The sequence below is a fragment of the Neovison vison genome, chromosome 1, assembly GCF_020171115.1.
Source record: "Neovison vison isolate M4711 chromosome 1, ASM_NN_V1, whole genome shotgun sequence".
In the NCBI taxonomy this organism is placed as follows: domain Eukaryota; kingdom Metazoa; phylum Chordata; class Mammalia; order Carnivora; family Mustelidae; genus Neogale; species Neogale vison.
The window spans coordinates 105997809-106021319 of record NC_058091.1 but is presented as its reverse complement, the minus strand read 5'-3'; the positions used below and the strand labels follow the sequence as shown (position 1 = coordinate 106021319).

The window sequence follows — 23511 nt, the reverse complement described above, 5'->3', positions numbered from 1 at the left end:
CCGGATGTGGGGCTCAATCCCAGGACTCTAGGATCATGACCTGAGAGGAAGGCAGATGCTTAATGACTGAGCCACCCAGGGGCCCCTACTGATCTTTTTACCACTATTTTTGATTTATATTCTCTGCATGTTATCAAGTAATTAAACTCCTATTCAAACTTATCTATTGATAAATTCACTGGTATATACTGAGCACCAGTTAAATAGTTGACACTGCAAGGCAATTAAATGTATTTACATTTCTATTAAATATGGAAGAGGAAATGTAAGATTACCGCTAATTTTCATGAGTCCATGGACTATGACTTGGGCAAGGAAATAAGACAAATTTGTATGAAATCAATTTGGGTACAAATTTTAATAATATAAATATCTACCAATAATTTTTATTCAGCCAACATTATAAATATCCCAGCCATCATTAGAAAGAGCACAGGCTTTGGAGTCAGACGAGTTGGGTTTCAGAATGACTCTGCCATTTTTTGGCTGTGTGACCTCACCTGTCTGAGCCCCATCTGTAAGACAGAAATACAAGAGGAAGAACACCTCACGGGGGCACTATGAGAAATAAAACAGTTGTGAGAGGGCATCTAGCAACTAGAACGTAGTAGTTCTTATCATTGCTATTGTTTGTATTACTTTGGAGTATATAAAAATACATTTATATTTCCATAACTTAAAAAATAATAGATTAAAAAGGTTGTTTTTTTTTAATTTCTCCTGAACTTGAATGATGACCTACTCCAACTTTGATGTTTCTTAATTTCTTTTTTTTTTTAAAGATTTTATTTATTTATTTATTTGACAGAGAGAGATCACAAGTAGGCAGAGAGGCAGGCAGAGAGAGAGGAAGGGAAGCAGGCCCCCTGCTGAGCAGAGAGCCCGATACGGGACTTGATCCCAGCACCCTGAGATCATGACCTGAGCCGAAGGCAGCGGCCCAAACCACTGAGCCACCCAGGCGCCCCAAGATGTTTCTTAATTTCTTAACTAGGAATCCATTAACATGAAGAAACTCAGGACTTAGGAATGAGAAAAGTGTTCCAAACACATTCAGTTCTCAAAGATTCCATGTATGATATCTGGGAGTTTTGCTTTATCACAATAAACTAACTACAAAGCATATTTAATCTGGTATAAATCTGCATTGTTTATGTAATGTGAATGACGGATACATGATACATGAGACCCTTCTCAAAGTTTATGCCATAAGCTGTAACGCAGAGCTACAATGTGACCCATAACTTTTGGGAGTTTTTCTTCTTCTTTGACATTTCATGGTCCTGTGAAAATCCCATTATCTGGTTCAGATTGAAAGCAGTACTTCGAGAAGCCAGAAGATGGCACTAATTTCTAAGATTTACACATCTAAAAAGAATGTGCCGCTTTGGATTCTGATCATTTGCCATTTCTTCTACTGCTGGAAATAACGCTGCTCCACATTTTCATCAGTTTTATCATACTGTACAATTCTGTTTGTTCTTAGCTTTTCTCTGACAATTAAAGAAGTGAGAATGGTAGAACTCTGTATCTACACAGAATGTTTGAATGATTTAGTATGAACAGGAATTGGCAATCAACCAAGGATATTTATTTCATGTTGATACCTGAGGGTGAATTGAATATTACATGTCCATTTGAATAGAGAGCTTGATTTTATTCATGTATTGAGTATTATCTTGAGTTCAGAAAGAATAGGTAAGTATGTTTTCTGTAAAAGTCACCATCACTTACTACTGTTAATGACATCTTAGAAGAAACTTATTTTTCATTTTATGTGTTGTGGTGAGCGCTGTGTATTGTGTAAGACTGATGAGTCCAGACTTGTACCCCTGCAACACATAATACATTATATGTTAATAATAATAATTTTTAAAAGATCTTTAGAGAGAAATAAATAAATAAATGGAAATCACATTTGTAGGTTACCACTTTTTTATTTCTAAATGTTAACACAGAATGGTGTGGAAGCATGCTGGACAAGGAACTTATTCAACAACAGAAATAGAAACAACAGGGGCGCCTGGGTGGCTCAGGGTGTTAAGCCTCTGCTCAGGTCATGATCTCAGGGTCCTGGGATCCAGTCCCACATCGGGCTCTCTGCTCAGCAGGGAGCCTGCTTCCCTCTCTATCTCTCTCTCTCTGCCTGCCTCTCCATCTAATAAATAAAATCTAAAAAAAAAAAAAGAAAAGAAAAGAAATAGAAACAACAGTGATTGTATAAATGGTTTTATACCCTAATTGCATTTATGCAGGATATTGAGCTAAATCTATTGCTGTCTTACTAAGAAGAAGTTAAGAACAAAGAGAGAAGAAAGATGTTTACACCTCAAACCTACAAAAGACAGCTGACAGCGAACAGTGGTCTTGTATTTTTGCAAATTCACCCATCTGCCTAAGGGTATACGAATTTTTTTCCTGGCAGTTAAATGTATATTTCGAGGTAGTCTATGCTGCTAAACACCATGCTTGCAAAACTGGCATACCAAAGTCTTTCAAAATCAGCAGTTTCCAAGGGAAAATCCATCTACCATCTGCTTGCTTCATTAAAATACATAATAGAGGAGGAAAGAACTGAACTGCAATTTTACCAGCTCAGCGCTCCCTGGTGTCCAGTCGGCTAAGGTTATATACAGCAGCCTATATAGAAAACAGAATCCAAGTAAAAAATCAACCAGTTTTATTTTGTTTCCTTCTTGTCTTTTCTATTTATATAAAAATAGAGCAAAGAGGCTTTATTTTAGAAAAATAGATTTGGACAAGACAGTCTATTCTGAAAACACTGTACATTTTGAAAAATTCTTTAATGAACTTAAGGCACTTTTCTCAAGTCCATATTGTAAAATTTTAAACAAGATTGTGAGGGAATCATACATATATTTTGCCACGTAAAAACCAAAAATTTCTGTCAAAAACTATCAGCTGCCCCAAGAAACAGAATGTTTTTATCTTGTAAGTTCAGAAGAAACTATTATCAAATATTAAATATAAAACAATTTTAGAAGAAAAATCTTATGAAATTATAGTTATATTTATTCAACTTAGTCACAAAAAAACAACTGATTTGTGAAGTTGGGGGTATCTTCCTTGATTTTCAGTATCACTATCGAATGTTATTTTAATTTTTGCCCATACTTGAAAATTAAGATTCTAATATCTTTGTAAACATCCAGAAATATCCTTATTCTTTAGAAGCAAAAGACTAGAAAAATGGGGAAAAAAATCAAACAAGTAATGGTTAGCATTGGTGATAGTATAGAAATTATTTTTCCCAACTTCATCTAACAGATCCAATTCTTTCTTTAGAGACATAAGAGCAGAACAATTAAGATATTAAATAAACAATAACCACAGAAAAATAATACATCAGTGTTACCATTTTTTCAACACTATGGTAAGCCCCTTATATGTATCCACTCAACTATTTGATAAAGATGTATCCCATACCCACTTGAGTCAAGGCACTGTTGTACACCTGGAGTTGGTGAAAGACAGGAAGTTCTCTGCACTGATGAGCCCTACAGTCTAAGGGATTGAGACACTAAAAAATTAAAAAAATAATTGGGGAGAGAGAGAGTAAAAAATAAATAACATATTATGTAAATAGGCTGTAGTAAACCGAAGAGGTTAAAAAACTAGAGAATGATGGGGGTAGGAGGAATTAATAATTTTGTAGGGTGGTCAGAGAAGACCCCTGTGAAGAGGGGATACTTGTCCAGAGTCTTGGAGAAAGTGAGGGAGAATATGTTTGAGCATTTGAACTAGAGAACCAGAAGTCCTGAACTGGGAGCGTATTTGGTTTATTTAAGAAACACAAAGAAGTTAGCAAGGTTGGAGCAGAATGAGCAAGAAGAAAGGGGTATAAAATAAATTAGGAGAATAAGGATTTGAGTCTATCCTAAGGAGTTGTTTTTTGTTTTGTTTTGTTTTGTTTTGTTTTATTTCAAAATTCAAGGGAAAACACTAGAGGACTTTTAAATATGCAATTAATATTTAAAGAACACACTAGCTACAATACAAAAAAGAGACACCAAGGAGACAAAGGTGGCAAAAGAGACCAGTTAAGAAGCCAGTAGTAGTCCAGAGTAGAGAGAATAGTGCAGTAGACTTTGGTGGCATTGATGGAGGTGGTGAGAAGCTGTGAGATTCGGGAGATATTTTGAAAAGGAACAGAATTTTCCAACCAACTGGTTGATGTGGCAGAGAAAGAAACAGTTTAGGTCGTGACTAGCTTTTGTTCTGGGTGACTCAGTCGGTGAAGTGTATGCCTTCACCTCTGGTCATGATCCCAAAGTCTTGGGATAGAGCCCTGCATTGGGACATTGGGATCCCTGCTCAGCGAGGAGTTATCTTCCTCTCCCTCTCCCCCTGCTTGTGTGTTCTCTCTCTCTCTCTCTCTTTCTCTCAAGTAAATAAAACAAGAGAAAAGAGAGAGAAGACTGGGGGAGAGATTTGATTGGGAGGAGAGGTTATAAGGATATGAGAATAAAGAGTTCTGTCTTGTATATGGTCAGTTTGAGATTCTCATTGGTCATACAAATGTATGTCAAATATCCAGTAGGTAGTTGGATATAGGAATGTGGCGCTCTGAAAAGAAGTCAAGGGTAAGACTCTTATTCAGGAGTCATTCTGCTGTAGGTGGTCCATACAAGGAGATAAAAGAGTGATGGCAGATGGAGACAACTGAAAGAAAAGGAGAATGAGGACAGCAGTTGAAGGCAGGAAGAATACACGCAGAGAAGAATATCATGATGCTCAAGTGAAGAAACAATTTCCAGAGAAAGAAATAATCGACTGTCAACTGCTCCTGAGATTTTGAATCAGAAGAGAACAGAGAATTGGCATTGAATTTGAAAAGATGGTGGCCACTGGTGACCTTGACATCGGGAAGTTTTAACGGAAAGAGAGAAGATAAGCTGACTAGAATGAAATCAAGAGTGAATGGGTAATGAAAGAAGAAACAAAGAAACAAAGAAGAAAGAAAGTCAACAGAGATACTCCTTTAGAATACTCTTACTAGAATGATAGGCGGAAAAACAAGAAGCAGCTAGAGAGGAATATAGAGCTAAAGCAGAGGAAAGCAGTTTTTTTTCAGATGGAGATATTTTAGCATAATTGGTGTTGAAGAGAATGATTCAGTAGAGAAGAAAAATTTGGTGTCTCCCCCAAGGAAGTGGGACAGGATTGCGGAGATGGTGCCGTTAAGTAAATGAAGGGTGGATCTGATACCCAGGCAGAGTCAGCCTGGTAACCAGAGGAAAGGCAGAACATCGGAATCAAAATTCAAGCTCTGAAGCAAGGAGGAGCTGACGGCAGAAGGATGGGGTAGTTCTCTGTTCTGAGTTTATTTTCTTCTGTGAAATAAGAAGCAAGATCATTCATTGAGAAATGATGAATGTTAGGTGTTAGAGGGGGGAAGAAGAGGCATAAATTAGTTGCCTTCGTGACTTGACTGGTAAAATGAAGTGGGATTACAGAGTTTGTGCAAGAGGCTTGTCCACTTGAAATTTGAGGTTAGCTCTGATGTGTTTCCTTCAGCCACATACTTTTCTCATTCTTCACACAAAGTTGGATAATCTTACTATCCTCATCTTACACTGGAAGAAACTCAAACAGAGAAGCTCACCTTACCCAAATTTACATAGAAAGTGAGGAAATCCAAAATGGAGTCTGAGCTGGCTGCGTCCAGGGGCCTCTCCTCAATCACCAGGACGTGTAATACCTCATAATGCCATACGTCACGACCGGCCAGTGGGCTTCAGGAGGCATCACTGATTGCAGCGTTGAAAGGAAGGTGTTCTGCAGTCAGCTCTTCTATATGTCTTCTTCCCACATCCCAGTAGCTCATCTTGGTCGTTTCTGTGCAAAAATGTCAACAATTCAGGTGAGAGGACTAAACAGAGCGTATTTTTAAAATAAAAAAGTACAGTAACATTTAAAACATTCACAGACTGCTTCTCTGTCCTGATGGGGAATCAGAAAATTTTGCCATAGTAAATGTTCTAGAAGACAAAAGTTTATACCCTTTTTGTGGTAGTTTCTGCTAAGCTGTATCCGGAGAGCGTAATGTGATGTGTTATGCAAAGATTCCATGTTAAGCCTGCAACCAAGCACTATATTGCAGAAAAGATTATAACATTCTCCTATCATTGAAGGTTTGTAGAATTTTTAATGACCCTAGATGATGCTGAGATACATAAGGCTTTCTGACTGCCTGAAATGTTCCCAGACTTCTGTTAGTGATTTTGCTCCCTTCTTCCACACACTAAATAATTAATATTTAGTTCAACTCCCAGCATGCTCCTTCCTTCCTCATGGTTCCATTCTACTGCTGTAACTTTAAAAGTACTAAAGAAAAAAATGCAGACGTTCACATACGGAAACCATGAGGCAACTAGGGATTACAAAAGAAAAAAAAAATTCACTTAATAGCCCTAAAATATTCCCATTGCAATCTGTTCAGTCTACTGATTTGATGACGACTGACGCTTCTAGAAGTCTGATCTGGGAATTTGTGTAATAGAGTAATCAAATTAACCAAATGTTGCCTGGTTGAAGATCATAAAGGGCTTACTTTCAGGAACTGGAAAGAAACATTTGTAAGGCTGAAAATCTTCTTTCTGGAATCTGGGTCCCGGCACGTTCTTCTGCCTGATCCAGCAGGATGGAGATCATGTAGGTGAGGTGAGGACACAGGAGCCTCTTCATACTGAGATGGACATCCTTTGACCCCTTCTCCTGATTCCCATTCTTCCCCTTAGAAACGCTATCTTTTCACAGGCTCAGAATTACCGAAAGACAAAGCCCCTTGAAGTAAATCACAACTAAGGATTTAGAGAAATCACTTACCCGCCCAGATACAGGTGGTTCTCTCTGCAGTGTTGGTTAGTAGAATATCAGCTGCTGTGTAATTTTGTTTCTTAGTAGCCACGTTTTTAAAAATAGGTGAAATTTATTTTAATAAGATATTTTATTTGACTCAATATTTAATGCATATAAAATTTTATTAACAAGCTATTTCACATTCTTGGGGCACCTGGGTGGTGTAACCAGGTATCAAACTCATGTTTTTGGTTTAGGTCATGATCTCAGGGTCAGTGAGGTCGAGCCCCACATCAGGCTCCAGCTCAGCATAGAATCTGCTTGAGACTCTCTCTCCCCCTCTGCCCCTCCCCATGGCACATGCGTGTTCTCGCTGTCTCTCTCTCAAATTAATCTTCTTTTAAAAACAGATATTTTACATTCTTTCCTCTGTACAAAGCCCTCTCAGTTAGCCTAGACACAAGTCAAGTACTCAAGAGCCACATGTGGTGTCTGCATTGTTCAACAGTATAGCATTAGACTAAGAAATACAGAGTGTGACAGATCCTTTCCTGTGCACACGATTATCCTCAGTCTTCAGTATACATTGTACTTCTTTTCAGTAGTTTGAAATTGTCTCATAAACTTATTCTGATTGGATACTAGAACTGATTAACACATTTCTGTCCACTGTTTATATAAGTATCATACCATTATCTTTTTTCATGACTGACCTATAAATTTCCTCACATTTACAATTCAGTGTAAGCTTAGCTAACTATTGGATTTCTTGGTATCATCAAAGTCCTCGTTCCCTGTTTTTTTTTTTTTTAAGATTTTTTTTTTAACTTTTATTGGCAGAAATCACAAGTAGGCAGAGAGGCAGGCAGAGAGAGAGGAAGGGAAGCAGGCTCCCTGCTGAGCAGAGAGCCCAATGCCGGGCTCAATCCCAGGAGCCTGGGATCATGACCTGAGCCGAAGGCAGAGGCTTTAACCCACTGAGCCACCCAAGCGCCCCAAAGTCCTCATTTTCATTCTTCATTCAAACCAAACTTTGGTCCTCTAGCTCTTTCCAAATAATCCTGCCTTCACATTTCATCCCTAGGGTGATATTTCTAAAAGGCAACTCAAAGATTACGGAAAAAATGTCAAGGCCTTCATAATTCGACCCCTGTCTGACTACCTCATTACATTTCCTTGTACTTTTCCTTTTAATACTTCATTTTAAAATTGGCATACCCCATGAGTTCCTTGAGTATGACATGCTGTTTGGCCCTCCTCACCTGAAAACATGCTATTCTTTCAACCTGAAATGATCTTTCCTTTTTATCTGCCAGGTGAATTGCTGTTCATCAGCTTCCAATTCAACTTTCCATCCAGTTCATTTGGATCAGTTGGTTGACCACACACTAGTTCTTGAGGGCTGGGATGGTGCTCTGTTATCTGTGTCACCAGCATCCAGCACAGCGTCTGACAGTGAAATACGGACAAGGTGTATATGTCTTGATCTAACCCGAATGTAGTACTAAACTTTTAGGTAGACCCAACTGTAAATTATTATAAGGAAGATATATTATTTAAAAAGTCATTCCCCTTGCCAAAAGAATCCTCTATTTTAACATTAAATTTAGTTGAATTCTATTGTTTTAACGGCAACATCAAACACTGTCAGTTTTGTATTTTCTTTCAATTCCAGTACATTTCATTTCCTTCAACTATCCTATCTATGAGGCCACAGCTAGTGAAATCCCTGATAGAAAGAGCCTCGCCTATTGTCTCTGGAACACAGACCATAAATCACTTCATTAGATTAAAAAAAATAAATAAATGTAAGAGGTGGTATGTCTCAAAATCATGCTGAGATGCTGGTGAGTTTTCAGAAAAAGAATACTTATTCTAGGCCATACATCCCAAGGAATAAACTGGTAAGATTTTAACAAAATCTTATTCTGCTGATTCCACACAGTTACCCTACTTCAACAGTTACACAAAGCAAACAGAAATAAAAAGCAAACAGAAATAAAAGCCTCTGAGAAGTAGAATCACTTTTCCCAGGATGGTACAATTATTTGCTGTATAAACAATTATAACCAGACATAACAAGCTCTTTTGTTTCAAGCATTAGGTACCAGAGTGAGGATATTTCTTAAGGCTTATAAAAATTCTAGTTTTACAACTTCCTAGGAGAGGCTACCTCTCTAGAGAAGAGAACAATGAAGGGTAATCAAAACAAGTTCTTCTTCCCTCTATCAAGCTATCTCAAACTAATAAGAATAGATCCTGGGAACATCTTTTTAATCTGGGAATACCATCCCTAACAGACAGGGATAGGGATCAACATCCCCCTTCCTGTTTCCTGTGATCCTTTCGGGGTGGGGGAAATAGAAGCCGGTTGGGACTATTTACAAACAGAACAGAGCAATCAAAGAGAAAAGTTGGAAACAAGATTAGAGGCAGGACAGAAAGCCCAGCTGGCTAACGGTACCCCTCAATTAAATTGTTTTGTCCACAATGGCTCTTGAACTAAGTTTTTTAACCATTTCCTGTTTCTACTAAATCTCCCTGCAGTGTCATTCCCATGAAACCCATGCTTTCGTTTTTTTAACAAGCATTGTAACAGAGCAAAAATAAACTTTTTTAAAAAAGATTTTATTTACTGGGGCACCTGGATGGCTCAGTGGGTTGAAGCCTCTGCCTTCGGCTCAGGTCATGATCCCAGGGTTCTGGGATCGAGTCCCACATTGGGCTCTCTGCTCAGCAGGGAGCCTGCTTCCCTTCCTCTCTCTCTGCCTGCCTCTCTGCCTACTTGTGATCTCTGTCTGTCAAATAAATAAATAAAATCTTTAAGAAAAAAGTCTTCGTTATTAAAAATATATATATATTATTTATTTATTTGATATATATAGAGAGAGAGAGACAGTGAAAGCAGGAACACAAGCAGGGGGAGTAGGAGAGGGAGCAGCAGGCTTCCTGCTGAGCAGGGAGCCCTGTGTGGGGCTCCATCCCAGGACCCCAGGTCAAAAGCAGAAGGCAGATATCTAACTGAAGGAGCCACCCAGGCGCCCCTACACATTTTTTTTTTTTTTTAACAAAGATTTTGGTAAGGACCTACTTAGCAAGAGGCTTTCATTAAAGTCAAACTATCCCTGCTCCCCTTCCCCCAGGGGATTCACTTAAAAATAAGTCCCAGAAACCAGCTCCAGGTAACAAAACGCAGTTGCAAGGGTGGGTCAGGCCAGGTGGAGACATCCGATCAGTGGGGGGGCGCATACTGTCTCCCGGGTTACCAAGGAGTAGGGGCCCCGCCCTTTGGGAGCATTTGGGGCGCCAATTCCAACCAAGGTGTGATAGGCTGGGTCAAATGTCTACTATAGGGTAAATTGTAACTCAATTGGTCACCTAGTATCACTGTGGCGTTTCCTATAGGGTAAATTGTAACTCAATTGGTCACTTAGTATCACTGTGGCGTTTCTCATTGGACACCTGTGCATGGCCAGGCCCAACCGCATGGCCTTTGCCCTTAAAAGCTAGTCTGTGAAACAGAGAAGGGTCGCCCTCTCTTGTAAGAGGTGTGGCCCCAAACATTCAGTTAGATTCTTGATGCTTGGTGCGAAATAAAGCTTTGCTTGACCTTCGCTTTATATCAGTCTCACTCCTTTAATCACGGACCCATTATTGGGACATAACAATTTCTACCTAAAAAAACGTTCTGGTCATTGACAATATGATGGAAACTGATCGTTGCCTGCCCGCGTCTTGGCCTTCCCACACCGACCTATGACTTTGACTTTTCCAAAATCGCAGGATTTGAAAAGCCCAATTTCAAGCTGCAAGATTCTCTCTAAGTCATGGCCAGTGCTCGGATGCCAAATCACCTTTACAAAGCACCTGGGCAAATACTTTGACCACCAATGATTTTTTTTTTTTTTAAAGATTTTATTTATTTATTTGACAGAGAGAGATCACAAGTAGGCAGAGAGGTAGGCAGAGAGAGAGGAGGAAGCAGGCTCCCTGCTGAGCAGAGAGCTCAATGTGGGACTCGATCCCAGGACCCTGAGATCATGACCTAGCCGAAGGCAGTGGTTTAACCCACTGAGCCACCCAGGCGCCCACCAATGATCTTTTTTATTTTGAAAATTACTCTTCAAAATATAGGGTTTTGCAGGGCGCCTGGGTGACTCAGTGGGTTAAAGCCTCTGCCTTCAGCTCAGGTCATGATCCCAGAGTACTGGGATCGAGCCCCGCATCAGGCTCTCTGCTTAGCAGGGAGCCTGCTTCCTCCTCTCTCTGCCTGCTTCTCTTGTGATCTCCATCTGTCAAATAAATAAATAAAATCTTTAAAAATATATATATATAGTGTTTTGCTTTTTAAGTCAGTTCTTTCTTATGTAGAAAGGGTGTGCGAGTGAAAGTTTTATATACAGGCTCTCAAAACACTGAACTTCCTTTGTTCCGGTTTTGAAACTCCCCATTGACTCACTCAGTTGCTCAATGCTGATGGGCGCTTAAGTCTAATTAACGTGATAGTAAACAGACTCCCCGGCCAGATGCATCAGCAAAACATAGCCCTCCTTTTACAAGGACATGTTCAGGTTTATTTTAACTATTTGGTTTGGGTTTTTCCACAGCTGCTGATATTTCTCGGCCCAGGTTCAGGGGCACAGACGCCTTCGGATACACGTCATTTCTGGCTTATTCACGGATCCCAGACATCGGCTTCGGTTATGAATTCCACTTGAAGTTTCAGCTAGCAAATAATCACTCGGCACTGCAAAATAACTTAATATTTTTCACTGGACAGAAGGGCCATGGTAAGATTAAATGACCCCTCTAGGATTGGCTTAGCTCCTTTAAGAATACTTTAGAAATTCTTCAGGGTTCCTCTAATTAGCTGTGGATAAAGGAGACATTTGCCTGCAAACAGCCTCCTCCTGTTTTCTGCCTCGATCGTGGTCCTTGTAGTCCAAGGTGTTTAGACATTCCCTGACCCTTTCCAAAGCCTGTTCATACCAGGGTTGCTGCTTATCAGCAAGGGAAGAATTCCAGCAGGCAAACGTGAGGACAGAGAAGGTGAACATATGTCACATGAGAGATGAGCTTATTGACTTGTCCTTTCCCCTGTTTCTTTCTGTTTCCATATGTAAGGAGAGAAGGGAAATTCTCAGAAGGGACATCATTTCACCATGTGTTGTGAAATGGGAATGGTTGCCCTCAAAGAAACTATTCCGAATTTAAGAAGTAAGTAATTAAGAAAGTTCTCAGCCTGTAATAAAGTCCTCCAATGCCCTAGAATTGATGGGAAATGAACATACAAGTTAAATTTGTCTAAGTAGAAACCAGTTATGCTTGTGTGGAATCAAGGAAAAGTGCGTATATTTTATTCCTGAGTCAGCAGCTAAGTAGTTAAACAATTAATCACCTACTTTCTCTGAGTTCAGTATTCTCATCTGTGAAATCAACATGGTACACCAGAAGGGAACCTTTCTCTCAACCATCAAGGAGTCTCTTGTACCAGGGTAAATAACATGTTCTCTTCTTTTTGACTGGATCAGTGCCGTCCTCTAATTATGAACACTGGCTTCTGAATTAACGCGTGTCTGAAAGGAGCCCACAGCCCAAGTGAAGGGTGGTGTGTCAGCCTCCGATCTCTTCTGGGAGGATGGGGGAGGGGAGCCCTTCACGTGAACTGTGATCATTCCACCTCCAAAGTCCATTCGAATCTCCGCCCCATCTCTCCTGCCAGAGCCTGCTTGACCTCCTCCAACCTGATCTCCCTCTTGCCTTTGCTGCCTGCAGATTCTTCTCCAATTACAGCAAGTTCCTTTTTTAAAAACCTTGCTGAGGGGCGCCTGGGTGGCTCAGTGGGTTAGGCCTCTGCCTTCCGCTCAGGTCATGATCTCAGGGTCCTGGGATGGAGCCCCACGTGGGGCTCTCTGCTCAGCAGGGAGCCTGCTTCCCCCTCTCTCTCTGCCTGCCTCTCTGCCTACTTGTGATCTCTCTCTGTCTATCTATAAATCTATAAATAGAAATCTATAAAAATAAATAGAAATCTATAAAAAAAAAAAAAAAACACCTTGCTGAAAACCCACCTGTGCCTTTCCACTCTACTTGGAATGCAGTCTAGACCTCCCCACCGTGTCCTCTGAGGGCCTTCAGGATCAGGCCCCTGGCTCCATCTCCAACCTCCCTCCGTCTCTGGGCTCCTGTCCTGCACATCTTCTTCCAGTGCCTTAACCACCCAGCTCTTGCCTGTCGCCCGCAGAGGCTTTGTGCGGCTTATTTCCTCTCCCGTGAGGAGAGATGGCTGCCAGAGGGGTCGAGAGCAGGCTGTGGGGCCCAAACACGTCGACTTGGATCCAGTCTCCACCACCTACAGATTGTGTGTTAAGTTACTTAATGTCTCTGTGCCTCAGTTTCCTCCCTTGTCAGATGGTTTAATATCGGTACATGCTCTAATGGAGTTGTGAGGATTAACGCAGTCAAGACAGGAAGACACTTGAAACTGAGAACGGGACTCAGGAACACGGCGGCTTAGATTGTCTCAGGGAGGCCGTCCCCAGCCACCTTCACAAAAGTAGATGCTATCCCACCGCACCCATTCTCTGCCCCAGCTTCTTATTTATTTTCTTCAAAGCCTACCCCTCAATTTATTTTTTAGGTAGTTTATTTTTGTCTGTCTCCACTGCTCGAATGGGAGCTTTATGTGGACAGAGACCAACCCAGTGGTCTTTGACTTGATAAGCCTACAGGGAGCACGCTTGCCTGATCCACAGTCAGCACTGAATAATGAATACGAGAACCACCCTAAAAAACAGATAATGGGGGCGCCTGGGTGGCTCAGTGGGTTAAGCCGCTGCCTTCGGCTCAGGTCATGATCTCAGGGTCCTGGGATCGAGTCCCGCATCGGCTCTCTGCTCAGCAGGGAGCCTGCTTCCTCCTCTCTCTCTCTGCCTGCCTCTCTGCCTACTTGTAATTCTCTCTCTATCAAATAAATAAATAAAATCTTTAAAAAAAAAAAAACAGATAATGGTATGATGTGTAAGACAGCAACACAGCTGCGCAAGGTTTTAAAAAGTAGCCATTCTTGGGGCTTTCCAGTCCAGATGCCATCCTCTCCATCAGGATTTCCCAGTGGCCACTCCCCTCTCGCCCCTTCCGGCAGTCTCCCCGCCTCTGAGCCTCGAGAACCTGCCCGGCACATAGAGCACAGACCCTTGATCACAAACTGTGGTTTGCTAAACTTCTCTCCTTGTTAAAGACGGTGTCCCAGGTATCACTACACTGCCAAGAAGCCTCTCGGATGGTTTTAAGGATTTTATTCATTTATTTGACAGAGAGATTACAAGTAGGCAGAGAGGCAGGCAGAGAGAGAGAGAGAGGAGGAAGCAGGCTCCCTGCTGAGCAGAGAGCCCGATGCGGGACTCGATCCCAGGACCCTGAGATCATGACCTGAGCCGAAGGCAGTGGCTTAACCCACTGAGCCACCCAGGCGCCCTCTCGGATGGTTTTAATAAATACCTATTGAGTGACTGCCAGAAGTCAGGGAGGAAGAAAGGGAGGGAAGACAGAATTTTTACCCCTGCATCGTATGTTTATTGATTATATCCTTTTAATTAGCACCCCCTCCACACACACACTCAAAAAAAAAAAAAAAAAAAAAACCTGGCTATTGAAAAATGCAAATGAGCATTGAAGACCTTGGCTCTGTCTTGTTTTAAAACAAATCTTCTAAATTCTGAAAGATTGAGAAGAACCACCCAAGGAAAGGATAAACACCTGGCCCACAAAAACGCCGCCACTGAGTAACTCTTCATTATTCTTCTATGAAGAGTCCTTCAAAATTCTCAAAAACAAGCAGGTGAGAAGCGAAGCTTTAGGCACAGCATTTGTAAATTGTGGAATCTTTCTTGTGACATTTTTTGGTCTTCTCTAGTCATCTGCTTTATAGGAGCTGAAAGCGCATGCTGCACTGCATTTTTAGGTATATACGATGGCTAAATAAAGGCTAGATAACAGTAGATGAGTTGTGGAGCTCTGCTGTCCAGAGTGAAAATGAAAAATCTGAAACATGCAGCTCCACATTCGACCACGTGAGGGAGCAAGAACACCACTTTAAGAATGCAAGTAGCGCCAGAGCTTTTTAAGGCAGTGTTCGCTAAGAAGGACCTCTTCACGCCTGTGTCAGAATTACATGAGGGTGCTTGTTAAGATACTAATTTCCAAACCACGGGGTGGGAGGAGGGTGGCCACGTGTCTCACGTGACTTGCGATGGTAACCTGACTAATCCTATGCCCGGGTTTCTGCAGTCATTCTTGGCATTTCCTTTATTAGCTCTTCTTCATTCCATAGCTCCCACTCCCTTGTAGTGTTTGTCTTAAAGTTTGACTTTTCTGGAAACCGTCACTATGTCCCACGGTGACCTACAGGTGATTACATTATCTTCCCCCTCCTGTCTCCCTTTTGCCGGCAACTGCCATTAATAAACATTCTGCTTCAGCTAGAAGCCCAGGAGTCGTCTAGATTTCTTCCTTTTATTCATTTTGACAAATATCTGCTGAGGCCTTGATGAGGCATTCTTCTAGGTACTAAAGATACACTTATGAATAAGACACACACAGTCTTTGCCTTCTCTTCATTTTTGTTACCCACGTTCCACCCAGCACCAAAGTCTGTCCATTTTACCTCCCAATTCTTTTTTGTATTTTCTCCTTCTTTATTCTTTCTTCTCCTCATCATGCCCAGTCCATCACAGACTACTGCAGTCATGTTCCTCCTCCCCTCTCCTCCCCACTTTGCTACAGGGGATCATTCTAAACATTCAGATCCAAACTTATCTTGCCTAATCAGGATGCTTCATCACAACGTACGTAGCAAGATCCTTTGCATACTATGTACAGATGTTTGCCAGTCCCTGCCTATCACACAACCTCATTTTCCTTCACTCTACCCTATAGCTGGCTGCACTGGACACACGGACCTTCTGTGATGTGTCACTGTGTCCTCACTTCTATGCTTGTGCCGGGCTGTTCCACCTTCCTGAGCCACACACGTCACTTGCCTGCCTCCAAAACACTTCTATCCTTTAAGCCTCAGCTCAAAAGATCATTCTTCTTTGAAGTCTTTAACCCTTCCAGGAGAATTTAAGAATTAATCTCACTGCCGTTTGCTGGAAACCGATATCCTATCTTCTTTTAACTGCTGGGATCTCTTCGGGGGTTCTTTTTTATAACAAGAGTGGCTGTCACATATAGACAGTCACTACACATTTTTGGAAGAATGAAGACAAAAATCCCCAGTCCCTGTTACACTAAAACTAACACTCAATTCAGGGAGTCTGAATTGGTAGCAAAATTTTGTTACCTTAGCCCTACATCAGAGCTAAGAAGCCATGTCTGGTGGACACAGCCTCCATCACTCTGTCTAATGTGTACCGGGAACATAGACATCGCTGAATGAAAAGAAGCACGTAACTGACACAGAAGATGGAATTCAGAAAGCAGAATGCTCATCCTAGGAGAAGGCTCAGGGAATTTCTTGCCATCTGCATGTTTCTCATTCTGTGCCTTCCATTTCCACCAGTCCTCTATAGTTAGCGCGGGAGCAGCCCCGCCAGCATCCCCGTTCCCATCCTCTCCCAGCCGGGGTCCCAGCGAGTCCCCAGCCCGATGTCTGTGTAAGCAGCCAGTTTACTTGCCCCCATTCACTCTCCCTTCAAAGCTTCCTCTCACCTGGAATGCCTGACCAAGTTCTCGTTACCTTTTCCAGTTCTACCCAACATCCTCTGATGAATTCAGGGCTCCTTACATCTTTCGACACAAAGCCTATGTACTATGTACAACTTCTAGTTTATATCCCATAATAATTATATACCGCTTTGTTATTCACAATCACAACCATCAAGTCATATGAAGGTACCATATTCATAAATCAAAAACACTAGAATACTGGCAATTTCATAATCTGAATCTTGCCCCTCGGCAAGATTCATCTTAAATTCCTTTTAGACCATCCATGCATTTCATATCTTTTGTATCCCCAACTGCATCATTCACAGGATTGGTACTGTGTGAGAAATCAATAATTACATACTTATTGATTCTTTCACTAACTGAAAAGCTCTCTGAAGACATAGACTATCCCGGTTAGCTTGTAATACTGGATATCGAGATCGATGTGGATGGCAGTGAAGAAGGTAGGACCTGAATAAAGGGGAGAGGGGGCACATGTGTCTCTGTTCACATCATTGAAATATAAGTTAAAATCTCAACATTAGCTCATATTATAAAGGCATAATACAGTGATAGAATCAGAAAAAAATCTGTAATTTCCTGCTTCCTTGATCTATGTACTAAGTGCTTTGTGCACTTAGCTCTCTATCAGTCCCTAGCGTGTAGGTGTCCTCTGCTGCGGTAATTAACTATGAAAGGTTACCTCATATTTCATGCCAAATAACTTCTTATTTACTTCAAGCCCTCGGTTATTAACTGTAACAGAAATAAGACCACGTACATAGAGCCTGATGTTTTTCTGGGGGAAAAAAAATAAAATGAATGTCATCTATAGTACAGAAAAAGAAAAATGAAGGGGGGGCGTGTCACAAAATCCAATCAGCTCAGCCTGTTCTTTATGGAGCCTTGCTTCAGATCAGGCTGAAGGAAGATGCCTGATGAATGAGAGAGCAGCTTGTAGCCAAATCCGTAATATAACGCATCTCCCAATTCCACACTGCTGCATTTTGTAACGTAACTGACAGTGTACGCTCGTACCCAATATTTTCTCCAATGAAGAATGTTCCTTATTTTCTTCCATAATCACATCAGAGTGACTAGAAATTGTGAGAATTTCTTCCTGAAAAACGGAAAACTATCAAATCTTAGTCTTTGTGAAATTAAATAACCTGGACTGTAGTGTCAAAGGGATCTAAGTTATTAAATAATTTGAACTCTTAAGATTGTCCCAAAAAAGTTAAACTAAGTCATTTTACTGATGAGAAATACATGAGAATTGTCACATTTGACCAGTGCTTAAATGGAGTTGAAGTGACAAAAATATATAGATCCTTGCAAATCCACCTCCCTTTTCACTTTTTTTTAAATTTTTTAATATTTTATTTATTTATTTAGAAAGAGAGAGAGCATACATGCCAGCAGGGGAAGGAGCAGAGGGAGAACCCTCAAGCCAACTCTGCCTGAGCACAGAGCCCAACACAGGGCTTGATCCCACCAGCCCGAGATCGTGACCTGAGCTGAAATCAGGAGTCTGACACTTAACCGACTGAACCACCCAGGCATCCTCCTTTTTTTTTTTTTTTTAAGTATGGAAGGGAATGTTCATTTATGTATATTTCAATGGGCATTACCTTGATCTCATAGAAGAACATCCAGAGGACAAAAAAAAAAGAGGAGGCGCCAAGTGCAAATCCGTTACCTACAAGCTCACGTTCTCACTCTTTGTTCTACACCTCCAGCGAGCACCCGATGGAAAGTCAAGTGGCCCCACCCACTGGTGTGCGTATCCCACATTGTCCTGATCTCATCTCTGGTAGCACACAGCAAGAGAGATCCAGATCTCCCTCCTTCTGGTAGTCTCCGCGCTTTCTCTTCAAAACATAGAAAAATACGAGCCATATGTAGCCTCAGGAAAGGTGGTTTATGACATGCTCACATGCTCTGAGCACAGCATTGTGTAGGTTGTCCCTGTCGCCTTCCCTCACTGCGTCTTCACCAGCACAGCCGGAAGCCAGGACATCACCTTGCCTTGACCACAAACAGTAGCCGGTTTACCTTGCTCGCATTTTAATCGCTTGATCTCCCAAAGTGGAAATTACACGGTCTCCATTGTACACCATGGCTACCAAAGGACCCTCGTGGACACGGCTGTGTATGGTTCGAACGCTTTCGAAGTTCTAGAATATCCTTAGTTTAATGGTCGTATCTAACTGAACAGGAAGCTGGAAGTTCGCCACTATGATGAGAAGCTGTACAGTACGGGGTGCCTGTGCTCTCGGTTTCCGCTCAGGTCACGATCTCAGGGTCATGAGATCAAGCCCTGTGGGGGGGCCCTGTGTGGGGCTCCACGCTCAGCGGAGAGTCTGCTTCTCCCTCTCCTTTTGCCTCTCCGCCCACTCTCTCTCTCTCTTTCTAAAATAAGTAAGTAAATAAATAAATAAATCTATCTTTTTTTAAAGAGAGAGAGAGAGAAGCTGTACAGTACAGATCTTAAGACAAACCGAGACTCATTCAAAAACCTCCAATCTTTTTTTCTTTATCGTTTTTTTTTTTCTTTTTATTTTTTTAAGTAGCAGTGTGGGGTGTGAACTCACAACCCTGAGATCAAGACCTGAGCTGAGGTCAAGGGTCTGATGCTTAACTGACTGAGCCATCCAGGAGCCCCAAAACCTCCAGTCATCTTAATTTTAGTTTAGCACCCACTAAAGAAGACGCCATTGAATATGGAGTAAAAATGGCTTGAGTATCTAGAATCCTGCGCCACTTCATACATATTGTTCCGGTAGAGGAGACTTTCATTCTTTTGGGTCTTATTTCTCACACCTCAAGCTAGATATATTTTTGCTTTGCTTCACGTTAGCTTTGATTCTGATTTCATAAGCTGCTCCCATTATTTTCCTGAAATCACTCACACCTACCTAACTCTTGACTCCTATCTAATTCGGTTTCCTCTCTGAAAACCGGCTCTGCCCTCTCAGGAACATTTGAATAGTCAACTAAAGCTTAGTTCCGTTTATCTTGGTGTCTCTGTGTCCACATCATTGTATTCCAATGTCAAGAATATCTGATCAAAAGACAGTTTCCTTCTTTCAGAAATCTAAAAGTTTTATAAGCCGCGGAGTAACAGTCAAATATACTGACAAAGTGTCTGCACACAAGGATGGACGGGCTTTCCCGAAGAGAACTCACACCAGTCTCAGGAGCCATTCACCACTCAGGGTTCGGTGGACCAGAAAGTCACAGCACCATCTTGGTGGCTCCTCTCCCATATTTTCTTTCCTTCAGGACAGGAAAGTAAGAAGGGAGAGGAAAAATCCACTTTAAGTTATTGCTAGAGACAATCCTGTGTTAGTGTTATCATCACCATTTTTTTCACAAGAGAGAGAGAAGAGGAAATGAGCAGCCAGAAGTTCCATGAGCAAAGAGCGCAAGACTGAGCTCTCGTGTCTTTGTGACACCTAGGACGCTGCTTATCTCCTTAGGTCCCAAGTACTTATCATTTTTAGAGAGGTAAATTAGATTTAATGCATGATAGTACTTTACCATATTGGAAGAATAGTTTAAGGAAATAATGACAAATCATGTTCACCCTTTCTGTAGTTATAAATCAAAATTTCATACTTCAGAAAGTTTATTTTTCTATTGGAATTAAGAGATGGCTGGACAGCTGAACAGGAATTATCATGCTTCTGTGACATTAAAAGTCTCAATAATAACCTTTAAGCCTGGTGATTGCTGAAATACACAGGAATATTAGGGCACTGTCTCTAGACACATTTTAGATTCCCAGTATGCCCCCTCAGAACAACCCAGGAACAGCCTTCTGACCGTTCTGAATCCTCACTGGGCACCTGAGAATAAGCTTCTGCCTCTTCCCAGGCCAGTGGTTCTAATCCCTCTAAGCAGACCCAAGTGTGAGAGCACGTGAACGTGCAGCTTTATGATTTACTACAGACAGTGACTGACCAGGATCAGTGGGAGAAACAGCAGGACAGGTTCTCCCAGAAGATCTCTCCGATGCATAGGTTTGGATTAGTTCTTTTATACATGAGTCTTATTCTTCCTTTTAAGGACTTCGTTGATGAAACAATGGTTCCAACCACTAGCTACTCTTGTCCAGGTGTTCCTTCAAGGTGAAGCTCGTAAGACCAACTCTAATTACTGCTACTGAATTTGCATGGTTTTTTTCCTCATAAAAAGTCCATTACAATCACCATAGGGTGTCCCGGGGTGTGCCAAAGCCTATCTATTTTCTCTCTTTGTCTGTCTCTCTCTCTTTTTCCTTCAGGCCGAAGTGACCTGTGTGATTTCTCCTGGGATGACTGTCTGACGCCTCTGGTACCCTCCCTCCCTCCTGTATAACGGATTTCCCCTTCCTGTCCACACATGCCCGTTAATCAGAGGCTACACGGGGACAGTCCCACCAGGTTGGAGAACTGGTGGTATGAAAACTAAAACCCTTAGGTTTAAAAACAAACTACAAACAAAGCCAGTAAAATTCAGCCCCTTTCATCTTTCCTTCCAGAATATCCATGGCGGCATCCTTCACCTTGTCTCCATTTTGTTTTAACTGAAGTGTCGTTGATACGCCGTGCTGCATTAGTTTCAGGTGTGCAACATAGCGATTCACTCGATTCGTAGGCTATGATATGCCCACGTGTAGCTGCCGTCGGTCACCATACAACACCATCACAAAACCGCCGACTGGATTCCATATGCTGCACCTTTCATCCCAGTGACGTATTCATTCCATAACGGCAAGCCTGTACCTCCCACTCCCGTCGACCCATCTTGCCTATCTCCTCATTACTCCCCTCCAGTAACCACCGATTTCTTCTCTATATTTAAGGGTCTGTTTTGGCTTCTTTTGTTTGTTTGTCTTGTTTTCTAGATTCTACATATAACTGAAATCATGTAGCGTTTGTCTTTCTCTGCTTGACTTTATTTATTGAGCATAATACCCTCTAGATCCATCCATGTTGTTGAAAATGTCAAGATTTCATTCTTTTTTATGGCTGAGTAGTATTCCTGTGTGTGTGTGTGTGTGTGATATGCATGATCTGTATCCATTCATATATCAATGGACATGTCCGTATCTCAGCTCTCAGCTATTGTAAATAGTGTTGCAATAAACATAGGCACACGCATGTGTCTTTTCAAAGTAGTGTTTTCCTTTTCTTTGGATAAATACCCACTAGTGGAATTACTGGATCATGTGGTAACTCTATTTTTAGTTTTTCTGAAGAACCTCCATACTGATTTTCTCAGTGCCTGCGCTAGTTTGCATTCCCACCCACGGAGCACAAGGGTTCATTTGTTTCCATTATTTATCATTGTTACCTTGGCCACCATACCCCTCTTCCCTTAGACTTGAGTCCTTGCTTCTGTTGCTAAGCCACTGTTCTGTTCATTATGAAGCCGGATGCTTTTCTGACCACAGCATCTCATCATCTTCCCCCATGAGATCTGTAAGAATCATTATGAGTTGTTACAATGCTAAATATGGTTCACCACCACACACCCACTTCAAAGCTCTCAGTGTAACAATATTTGTAGAACTGAGTAAGACTCTTCTTTCTAGCCAATGAGAGCCCAAGTTTGTTTGGGTTTGGTGTTTTTTTTTTTTTCTTCTGTACATCCTAAAGGGATTTTTATTCACTTCCTGGATCTTGTTATTCTTAACTACTATTCATCCAAAGTCATCTCCTATTGTTTCCTTCCTCCCTCTTTACCACTTGCACAACATAATCTTGCTAAATCCTTCTTTCTTAGCACCAGCTCCTAAGTAATATCCAACAACTATTCATTGCTTTGTCTGAAAATCTTCCTAAGCCTGGTTTCATTAAGATTCGCTGTGGCTTTGTGTTCTGCATGCCAAGTGAGCTTAGTTCCAGTTCTTTTCATGAAAAAACTCACTGTGTCAAACACTAGAAATCTCTAACAGTATAAATGCCCAATATCATCTCTAACTTTGTAAATTGACAAATGTAAAAATAGAAATTGCCCATATATTTCTCAAAGCCTCTCACAGACCAATGTTATAAACAAACACTTAAATTTGAGGATACAATTAGTGGTGGTTGTTTGAAATATGGCATTGTTCATGTTAGGGCCCGTGATCAAAGGAACGAGACTGATACAAAGCGAAGGTCAAGCAAAACTTTATTTCGCGCCAAGCATCAGGAATCAAACAACCGGTCAGAGCTACCTCTTACGAAAAGGCGGTGACGATGAACCCAACAAGGTCACTTCCAAGAAGGCCACTCTGGACGAGGCTGCTCTAGATGACGCTGCTGCTCCGCAGATGAGGCCGCTCCATGATTGGAGCCGTTCCCAAGAAGAGGCCACTCCCAAGACAAGGCCACTGCTCAATGAAGTTGCTCCCCGGACAAGGCCGCTCCCAAGAAGAGGCTGTTCTGGACAAGACCATTTCCTGGATGAGGCCACTCCCAATGACGAAGAAGCGACAATGACAAGGAGGACAACCCAGATGACACAGACTCTGCTCCCCACGATGCTACTCTGACCAGGCTTACACCCGGAGGAAGCCACCACTGCGGACAAGGCCACTTGTGGTTTGGGGTGGCGAGGCATTTTGCAGCGAGGCTGCTGGTGTCTAGGGGCCGTTGGCATCTAGGGGCTGCAGGTGTCAGGACCGACTGCTGGCATCTAGGGTCTGTAGGCATCAGGACCGCAGGCGTCGAGGGACTGCTGACAACTAGACCGCAGATGTCTCAGGACCGCAGGCGTCGAGGGACCGCTGACAACTGGACCGCAGATGTCTCAGGACCGCAGGCGTCGAGGGACCGCTGACAACTGGACTGCTGGGCCGCCGCCGGAGGCTGGAGGCCGCAGGCGGCAGGCGGCAGGCGGCAGCGCTCCGGGCCGCCGCCGGAGGCTGGAGGCTGCAGGCGGCGGCGCTCGGGGCCGCCGCCGGAGGCTAGACCGCCGGAAGCTGGAAGCTGCAGGCGGCTCGAGGCT

At 42.1% G+C, this 23511-nt stretch overlaps 1 protein-coding gene across 1 annotated transcript in view; it reads left to right on the top strand.

Annotated features, from left to right (window-relative positions):
- Positions 1 to 23511, top strand: part of EYS (eyes shut homolog) — a 1652430-nt gene that overhangs the window by 1572582 nt on the left and 56337 nt on the right. The window contains 1 exon segment of the mRNA XM_044253753.1: positions 11430 to 11612. Coding sequence (XP_044109688.1) covers positions 11430 to 11612 — 183 coding nt within the window.